At 45.1% G+C, this 10,000-nt stretch overlaps 2 protein-coding genes across 2 annotated transcripts in view; one reads left to right on the top strand and one right to left on the bottom strand.

The window, feature by feature from the left end:
* ccp110 (centriolar coiled-coil protein 110) overlaps window positions 1-2,091 on the top strand; it is a gene marked incomplete at both ends in the record, with an annotated part of 9,931 nt that extends 7,840 nt beyond the window's left edge. The window contains 4 exons of the mRNA XM_080840827.1: window positions 1,260-1,336; window positions 1,581-1,646; window positions 1,749-1,808; window positions 2,016-2,091. Coding sequence (XP_080696953.1) covers window positions 1,260-1,336; window positions 1,581-1,646; window positions 1,749-1,808; window positions 2,016-2,091 — 279 coding nt within the window. The remainder of the gene's footprint in view (window positions 1-1,259; window positions 1,337-1,580; window positions 1,647-1,748; window positions 1,809-2,015) is intronic.
* Window positions 2,092-4,068: 1,977 nt separating this feature from the next.
* Window positions 4,069-10,000, bottom strand: part of dnaaf5 (dynein axonemal assembly factor 5) — a gene marked incomplete at its 5' end in the record, with an annotated part of 39,013 nt that continues 33,081 nt past the window's right edge. Inside the window, one exon of the mRNA XM_080841370.1 lies at window positions 4,069-4,445. Within this exon, the coding sequence (XP_080697496.1) occupies window positions 4,318-4,445 (128 nt within the window). The 3' untranslated portion in view covers window positions 4,069-4,317. The remainder of the gene's footprint in view (window positions 4,446-10,000) is intronic.

The raw sequence follows: 10,000 nt of genomic DNA, 5'->3' as shown, positions 1-10,000 counted from the left end.
CGCTGTTGCACTCGCGACAGTGATGAATTTTGACATGATTATGGTCTTGAATTCTTCATAACGCGTTCATGGTCATATCCCGCCTTAGCGGAGAAAACAATGAGTCTTTTTCTTTGAGTTTAGACTATAATGCCGTTCAAAAAATCCTGGTTTTGGTTATCGACCTTTCATGCCTTTTAAAGCAGGACGTGCACGCGCAATTTAGCTGACGAGATAAATTAACTTGAGGTTAAAATAAATTAGCGCCCGTCGCCAGACCGGCTTGGCCTGTTCTCATTTAGCGAGCTAGTTAATCTCCAGTTGCGAGCTAAATTAATTATCTTAGCTTCAGTTGTACGCCGAACAGGGCCCTGTCCAGTTCATCCATACATGTATTTATCACTGGAACTCAAACAGAATGTACTCCCAGACCTGATACTGTGATGCATTAGTTCTTTATATTAGGTGATGCATGACATACATACATACATACATACATACATACATACATCACACTACTTTCATTTGTATTCTTTTCTTTTCTTATCTTAGTCCTTGTTTATTTGGCCTTAGTGCTTCAATGTCCAGTTGTTGTTTTCTGTTGTTGTACATGTATGTGTTAGCCTTTCCGTTAGCCTTGAGCAGGTGGCGTGTGGAGCCTGCAGAAGGGTTAGGGTTAGGGCCTTGAGCATGTGACCATGCACCATTTTCTTTGCCCTCATGTGCTGCATATCAGAAATCGCCCACAGAAAAGCGAATTATTCTGACGGCTCCTATCTATCTCCGATCTATTCCCATTCCATACTGAATATCCTGTTTAGATCAAAGGTTTGTTGCGACATACCGTGATATTACAGATGATAGTTATGTGGTAGCCTGGCTATACCAATGTGTTGACATTAGAAAAACATTGACTGCGACTGTTTTGGACAGAACGCGCTAATTCACTGAACAAATATTTTCATATGACTTTTCCACCACTTGTTAGTCATGTAATCCAATCATATTGATGTGAATCAATCAATACTAATACAACTTTAACTGTGATATGTTTTTGTTTCATTTCACAACTTATTTACTGTATAATCAACGGTAGCAGATGCCCGCTTGTAAACCTTTGAACTGACGCGGCCAAGATCTGGATTTGTCACTGCCATGTACCGTGAGATAAAACAGTTAGCCCCCCATGGATAGAGAAGCCGGGCTTTAGCCAAAATCGGGTTTATGCCATCATGTAAACGTACTGACTGTTGCTCTAACCTCACGCTCTGTCCCCCCAGGAGAAGACCAAGGCCCCCAAAGAGCGCAGGGGTCTGTCCGCCGCTACCCAGAAGTCTCTGGACAGGAAGAAGCAGAGGTGAAGGGGAAACACACACACACACACACACACATCAGGGCCTTGGCCATCACGGTGTGTTTGCATATCCAGTTAGTGTTTTTAAAGGGTGCGAGGGTGGAAGCAGTGGTCCATGAGGCCATATGTGGGTCAAGTGTCCGATGTCCTTCTCCAGGTTTTGAATCTTTCATGAGAGCGGCTGTATTTCTCATCTCCGTTTGTGTGTGTGTGTGTGTGTGTGTGTTTTGTGTGTCTTACACAACAGGGTAGGAGAATCTCCAGGACCCGTGAGAAAGACACAACAGAAGCCAAAGAGCCCTACCACTAATAGGTACCCTGCAAACGGTGTGTGTGTGTGTGTGTGTGTGTGTGTGTGTGTTCCTCAAGGATAACAAGGCACTGAGCTGTCTGTTCTCTCTGGTATCTCTCCTAGGATCTTGCAGCCCAGCCAAGGCCAGAATGCTCCAGTTCCCAGCCAACTGCACCGCCAAGGGTGAGTGCTGCACAGATACACCCACGGAGCTTGGTGTGGCTTTTGTGTTCATTTTCTGTGTGAAAAGTGTTATAGATGAGGTATGCCAACAGGAGTTTGTTTGTGTGCGTGTGTCTGTGTGTGATTGGGGGGCACTTTAGGGATTAAAAATCAGCAATAACGTTTTAAAAAGCTGAAAAGATATCCTTGGCTGTCTCTCTTTCACAGGAGCTGGTACAAGAAGACCCCAGAGGAACGTGTTAAGCGCTCCGTCTGTCTGAAGAAGCAGAACTCACTGGGTTAAGATGCCTCTTTCTCTCACACACACACTCACTTGCTCCTGTGCCATACAGATATTACTCCAAATCCATGGGTCTTCTGCCCCCCCTCCCCTTCAACACACCCTACACTCACAGTCAGTCCTGCCAAACATCAGGAGTAGGGACGCCAGCTCCATAGATGCTTCAGACCTCTAGTAGCCCCCCTCTGTGCTGGATCAGGTCGTGTGTGTAAGCACTGGTGGGTGAGGGTGTTCCTGTCCGCTAGGTTTACGTTTGACATGCAGCATTATTAAAGAGATGTAGAGTATTTAGTGTCGTACATTTGCCTTGCGCAGCTCTCCAGAAGACCTGTGACTGTTGCCTTTGGAAGTGTCACTACTGAACGGTTGAAATATGAAAAAACTTCTGCATCATCAGAGTTGCAGTTTGTTGGTCTGATGAAACCTACCATATTCTGTGCCTATGAAGTAAACTCAACAAGCATGACCTTAGCTTACTGAAATGATGTTAGACATTTTCTCATGTAGAGGAAATCTCTACTGTATTCTGCTATTGCTGGCGGCTAGCTAGCAGACTAGTATCCTTGAGCCACAAACAGTATACTCTGAAACCGCACGTGCTGTACATGAGAGGTTGTGATGCAAATATCATCCAGAGATGCAAATATCACTCGATGTTAAAAAAAGGACACACAAGTCTGCAGTTCTCCCAGTGCGACGAGTCCATCCTCCTCGGACAGGAGCCCATTCTTCTGTAGATCTGTGAGAACACGCTGGGATAGAAAATAAAAACCGTCCAAACAACTGAAACGCTTCAGTGACCCTGAATTAGAATGAGAAGAGCCTTTTTGGCAGCGCGGGCTCCTTGTCCTCGTCATCGGAGCCTCGCGGCAGCTTTGTGAAGTAGGCCGCTCTGGTGTCAGCTTCTCACTCCGCCTGACTTCATAGCAAGTTGTGCGAGTAACCGAACTTGAAACACGTATTTTTGAGAACGGATAATTAATAGGGCTGCTGGTCTTAACTTTCTAGAGAAGCTGTGATGCAAATGTTGTGATGATGTGTATTTATTTGAACCAATAAATTATTCAAAGTTGAAATAATAAAGTTCTTGGAATAACAAAGTTCTTGGTATTTACAAATGAAAATAAAAGCATTTGAGTCCTCAAATCTGTCTGTATATACACGAGTGCAAATGGGAGCGCACACGAGCTCTCTGCCCTATCAGTGTGATTAGGCCACAACATTGTTTAGCCACAGAAAACCAAACAGGGCCCCACCCTGCCCTATCACATGTGGATATTGATACACTTCATTAAATGGTAAATGAGTGACTGGTCCCCGCACAGTCTAGGCACCACACAGCTCCTTACAATAAGTAGTGTCTGCTTGAGGTGTGGACAATGAATGCTTTTCCCGAACATGACACCTTATCAATAGATCTGGTAAAAATTGTAATCACCTTATAACATATTATTGGACAATGGTAACCATAATACTGGTAGATAACGATAACGACCGATTGAAGTTTGGTATACAGCTCCTCAGAATGTTGCAGGAAGTTCACTTGAATTGAATGTCCCATTCCAAAGTACAGAGGTCCAATATTTCTTTTGTGTTTCTGATTCACATCTTTCATATCGTTCTGTGAATAGTCCGTTCACTTATCGAAACGGATATTCCTGGAACTTGTAAGTCAGCATGCAAAATGTTGTTATGCAACACCTGATAGATCTGGTTAAAGAACAATTAGTTTATCGGCTGAAGCCACAAAACGACAACAACGTAAAAGATATTTTGGAGGAATGTCCTATTGCTTTGGCAAGTAACCATATAATAAGCAGGTTAATGTATAGTCAGCTACGCGTCAGGGTCCTGTTTGTCCTGTCATGATTCACACCAGTCTACATACAAACATTTGGGTAGAAATTTCAGATTTAATATTGAACATATTTGACAATGGACAGGAAGGCACACTTGGCTCGTGTCAGGTGGAAAAAAAGCAAAAACAAATCTAAATGAGATCATTTTCTGAAGGCTGAATTTTGAGGCATCTCTCTGAGACAATATTCCTGACCTGACACACTGCCTAGTATCAACATTGTCTCAGAAATCAATATTTTCTATTTGTGTAAAATCAACATGCAATAAACAAACATATGTAATAACATAGCACAGGAACAGTTGACCTAAGGGGTCATGGTTTGCATTTTTTCTTGTTTTGTTTCCACAATTTGTCCTATGTCGGTGTTTTTAACTAACGGACTGAATATGCTGAAGCAGCCTGTCACAGTAGATGGGGCAGCGCTGTTTGTCCCTCACGCCCTCCACTTCTTTTTGCAACAGACTTGGGTGGACAGCACTTCCTGCTTTTAACACCTCTGTAGAGAAAAGAGGGAAGAGAAGATCAGCGGTTACTCGCATGGAAGAGCTTTGCAGTTTGCAGTCTCCACTAGATGGCAGTAGAGCATCAGGGTATCAGTGAGTCTCCAGATTGGGAGTAGAGTAGTCTGTGACCACAGCATGGCACCTCATCCTTGGCTTCCTGTGATTGCATCATGTGATAAGCCCACATTAGTGTGCTATTCTTCACATGGAGAGCGGAGATGATTATGTTTGCACTTTGTTGAATAGATTACATGGCAGTCATCGGCACACCAAATGGCATGATGTCATCTGATTACCTAGGCACACCATCTCCAATTGCAAAGTGAACTGTGAATTTGAGAAAGAAAGGGAACACACACACACACACACACACACACACACACACACACACACACACACACACACACACACACACACACACACACACACACACACACACACACACCTGAGTGCCCCTATGAAAGGTAAATGCTCAAAACACACCTCCCTTTTGTTCTTCCTGCCAACAGGGGGATTCTAATTGGTCGGGTGAAGTTCACACTATTCTTCTATTCTTTTTTTGTTGCCATGTGCTGACTGCTATCAAACAATGGAGAACAAAGACCATCTTTGTGAAGAGCCACCTCTAAACTTCCCCGCTGGGAGTGGATATGGGGTGTATGTGTGTGTGTCTATGTGTGTGTGTGTGTGTGTGTGTGTGTGTGTGTGTGTGAGTGTCAGGGAGGGGCTGCTGTAGGGGTGTAAGCCAGAGAGCCTTGGCAAAACCCTTAAGATGGAGCGACATCATGTGAATTATGGAGGGGCAGAGAGAGGAGTGGGGTGGTTATCTGTCATCCTGCCAAGAAGGCTGCAGACATGAGGTGCTCCTGGGAACATCCACACACACACACACACACATGCATCAGGTGCTCCTGAGGCGTGTTTGAAACTCAAGAAGCATAAAAAATGAAGGGTGGGGAATCAAAGAGAAATAAGCTTCAAACGGCCAGATGTGAACACAAACACACACACACACACTTCAACGAAAGGAGTCGAGCACCAGTGGGAGGAAAGTTATGTGTACAGTCAGTACCAGCTATCACTCAGCACATGGTGAGCTCATCTAATTACAAAAAAATACAAACACAACCCCCACATGCACGCACGCACACACAGACGCACACACACGCACGCACGCATTTCCACAGCCAGACACAAAACTTCCCATGAAGCCCTTTTCCAGGTACAATATAAAATCTGAAGCTCTGGAATTCTGACCCAGGTGACTGTAGTCAAGGTTACGGAGCCCAGAGTGCACAGCGGTGGTGAGTTTATTATCGCTGGCCAGAACCATAGAGCTCAACAGAGTCCACCGGCCAGATGACCATAGAGCTCAACAGAGTCCACCTGTCAGATGACCATAGAGCTCAACAGAGTCCACCCCACCAGATGACCATAGAGCTCAACAGAGTCTACCTGCCAGAGGGGCAGCCAAGGGCACTGCTGCTACTCCTGCAGTGCCTCCACCAGCCCCAGGGTGGCGCTCCTCACCGCCACACTTCAGAGAACATAGCAACCATCACCTGCAGCCTGGTAGAAACCAGGAGCACCAGCAGTGACACACACACACACACACACCCACACACAGTGACTCACTCACACACACACACACACACACACACACACACACACACACACACACGGTGACTCACCCACACCCACGTGTGGCCCCAATCTCCAGCTGAGCACGCCCACTTGTGTACATGCACAAGCGCACACAGGCCCAGCTGTGGTTCCCACACTAATGAGTTCACCGGAGCTCCAGACGGACACGGAGCTCTCCAAGCCAGGGACGCCCCCGCAGAAAACACCTACAGAAGCCAGCCAGCCAGCCAATCATTACTCATGAATGCCACCTAGGGTCAGTTTCCAGAGGAAGAAGGAGGCGGAATGGGGAGGGTTTCCTGGTGACCATTTCTCATGACCTTTAACCTGTGCGAACCCCTGCGTCAACATAATCTCCCCCATCACTGCCTCCATCTTCATCTTCCCTTCTGGTACTTCACCAGATATCTCATAGCAACCACAACCGGATGTCAGCCTGTGGCGGTGATTATAATAATAATAATAATAATAATAATTAATTTAGTTTTTAACGCACTTTTCATTCACAGGAATCTCAGAGTGCCTACATATTACAAACTAACTATAATATTACAATAAAATAAAAAATTGTTAACATAAGCAGAACAGAAAAGATTTAACACAAGGCCAGAAATGCCTTCCTGAATACAAATGTTTTAAGTCCAGCTTTAAAGGAGTCCAGATTAAGATGTGGGTTGACTCTGTGTGTCTTAAAGGTAAAGTGTGTAGTGTGTAGGTGCATGTATTAGCAGAAATGGAATATAGTATTTATAATAATGTTTTCATTACTGTTTAATCACCTTTAACTTTGAATCATTGTGATTTTGTTAGGTTAGAATGAACCCCTTCATATCTACATAGGGAGCGGGTCCTCTTCCACAGGGTCCACCATGTTGCACCGCCATGTTTCTACAGTAGCCCAGAAGGGACAAACCAAAACACTGGCTTGAAAAAGGGCCTTTGCGCTGTTATGGCAAGTTCGCATGAAAGGGGTGTGTTCGCCAATGCAGGCCGAGATTATGACCAATGGCTCCCACACCGCATGTTTTTCCTGGAGGAATGCACTATAGTCATTTGTAGCCATAAAGGTTTAAAATAAACCTTAACCATGGCAGCAGATGGCTCGCTGATGAGGGACAGGTGCTTTCAGAGTGGCTGAGATGGACAGGTGGTTTAGCCAGAGGTATTTCAATCTAAATGCAAATGGTTGTTTGATTCCACAGGCATAGTTACCAACACAAAGTTGAAAAATATCTAATTGCTACCAGGATTGTAATTTTACATTTATGCGCCCCAAAACTAGAATTATTCTTTGTTATTTGGACCCAAAAGACCGGTGAGGTTACAGAGATCAGGTCACAGCTGCTTAGAATTATTCCCAATAACGTTAAACAGAAAAGCTCTGGAGCTTGTGTCAGCCAACGACTAACACAGCCAACCACAAGTTCATGGCAGCTTTGCCCTATAGTTTAACAGACTAAATAGCTGAATACATCATGTCTAAATATCTATCTATTGTAATCTCATCACTGGATATATGGTTACACGATGTGTTCATAGGCGAGCACTTTTGAAGCAGCAGGTACTGGTACCTGATGGGCACTGTATACTCTTCTCCATGCTGGGAAAGAGAGGGCTGAGAGAGGGGTATTCAGTTGGGTGCAAACCCCTAATCTTCCTAGTCTGCAGTCAACACTTCCATGGGATGCCTTAGACTACTGTTCTAAAGTGGCAAAGCTAAGATGCCTTATACTGTTCTAAAGTGGCAAAGCTAAGATGCCTTAGACTACTGTTCTAAAGTGGCAAAGCTAAGATGCCTTATACTGTTCTAAAGTGGCAAAGCTAAGATGCCTTAGACTACTGTTCTAAAGTGGCAAAGCTAAGATGCCTTATACTGTTCTAAAGTGGCAAAGCTAAGATGCCTTAGACTGTTCTAAAGTGGCAAGGCTAAGATGCCTTAGACTACTGTTCTAAAGTGGCAAGGCTAAGATGCCTAATACTGTTCTAAAGTGGCAAAGCTAAGATGCCTTATACTGTTCTAAAGTGGCAAAGCCAAGATGCCTTAGACTACTGTTTTAAAGTGACAAAGCTAAGATGCCTTAGACTACTGTTCTAAAGTGGCAAGGCTAAGATGCCTTAGACTACTGTTCTAAAGTGGCAAAGCTAAGATGCCTTAGACTAATGTTCTAAAGTGGCAAAGCTAAGATGCCTTATACTGTTCTAAAGTGGCAAAGCTAAGATGCCTTAGACTACTGTTCTAAAGTGGCAAAGCTAAGATGCCTTAGACTACTGTTCTAAAGTGGCAAAGCTAAGATGCCTTATACTGTTCTAAAGTGGCAAAGCTAAGATGCCTTATACTGTTCTAAATGGGCAAAGCTAAGATGCCTTATACTGTTCTAAATGGGCAAAGCTAAGATGCCTTATACTACTGTTCTAAAGTGGCAAAGCTAAGATGCCTTAGACTGTTCTAAATGGGCAAAGCTAAGATGCCTTAGACTAGTGCTTTAAAGTGGCAAAGCTAAGATGCCTTAGACTGCTGTTTTAAAGTGGCAAAGCTAAGATGCCTTATACTGTTTCAAAGTGGCAAAGATAAGATGCCTTAGACTACTGTTCTAAAGTGGCCAAGCTAAGATGCCTTATACTGTTGTTTTAAAGTGGCAAAGCTAAGATGCCTTAAACTACTGTTTTAAAGTGGCAAAGCTAAGATGACTTATACTGTTGTTTTAAAGTGGCAAAGCTAAGGTAAACTCGCCAGTAGTGAATTTATTTGGCCAGTTTTCGGTCGTGTTTTTGCACAATATTTTCGTCCATTTCCCTGTGAAGCCCAAGCACAGTCAAGATCACGGGATGCACATTCACTCACATACACACACACACAAGATCAGATAGATCAAAATGTATGCGTCCTCACCCAAAATCCATCTCACACACACACACACACACACACACACACACACACACACACACACACACACACACACACAACAAAGGCAGTCTGATGAGGGATGAGTCACTGTCAGCCTTTCTACCACAATAAACATTGGGCAGGCTCCTACTCCTATCTCCATGTGGTGATGATTATCCTCAACTGTGGCGTGTCATGGTGTGTGTGAGAGAGTGTGTGTGTGTGTGTGTGTGATGAAGGTGCTGAGAGGTTCCCAGACACCATCGTCCCCCAGGAAGCATTCTGAAAGCTCTGTGGAGGATGCACATCAGGGCGTGCTGTGCTGTGACCGTATGTCTGTGTGAAAGTGTGTGTGTGTCTGTGTGTATATGAGTGTGTGTGTGTGTGTGTGTGTGTGTGTGTGTGTGTGTGTGTGTGTATGTGTGTGTGAGTGTGTGTGTGTGTGTGTGAGTGTGTGTGTGAGTGTCTGTGTGAGTGTGTGTGTGTGTGTGTGATTAATGGCCTGGGGCAGCTGGATGTATGAGCAGCTTTAACCTGACAGAGAGGAAGCTGAGGGCCAAGAGAGAGGGGGATTCTGGGTACACCTCTCCCAATCTCCAGCCTTCATGACCCCCTGACCTCAGTCCCTGCCATCACCACCCTCCCAATCACCACAGCACCATCTTCATCATCAGCACTGCTATATCTACTGTCCTCTCCTCTCCTCTTCCTCACGTCTGCAGCTCCCACTCCTAATCTCCGTGCCCGTCCCGCTCAGCTCTACAGCAGCTGGAGGGGGGGGGGGGGGGGGGGGGGGGAAGCCCATCTGGAGGAGGTGAGGGATGCTCTGATGCTTTGGACATACACAATCCTTAACGCTCACGTGTCGGTGTGGGTGTGTGTGTGTGGGTGTGTGTGTGTGTGTGTGTGTACCGGCCAGGCCCCCTGGGCTTCGACTTTAAGAGGTGGTGAAAGGCTGACGATCACCCACGGCTGTAAATCACGGGGCTGAAGGCGCTGCCTGGGTCTGCGGCGTTACGC

The sequence above is a fragment of the Sprattus sprattus genome (assembly GCF_963457725.1).
Source record: "Sprattus sprattus genome assembly, chromosome: 6".
NCBI classification, from domain to species: Eukaryota; Metazoa; Chordata; class Actinopteri; order Clupeiformes; family Clupeidae; genus Sprattus; species Sprattus sprattus.
This window is presented reverse-complemented; position numbering and strand designations above follow the sequence as displayed.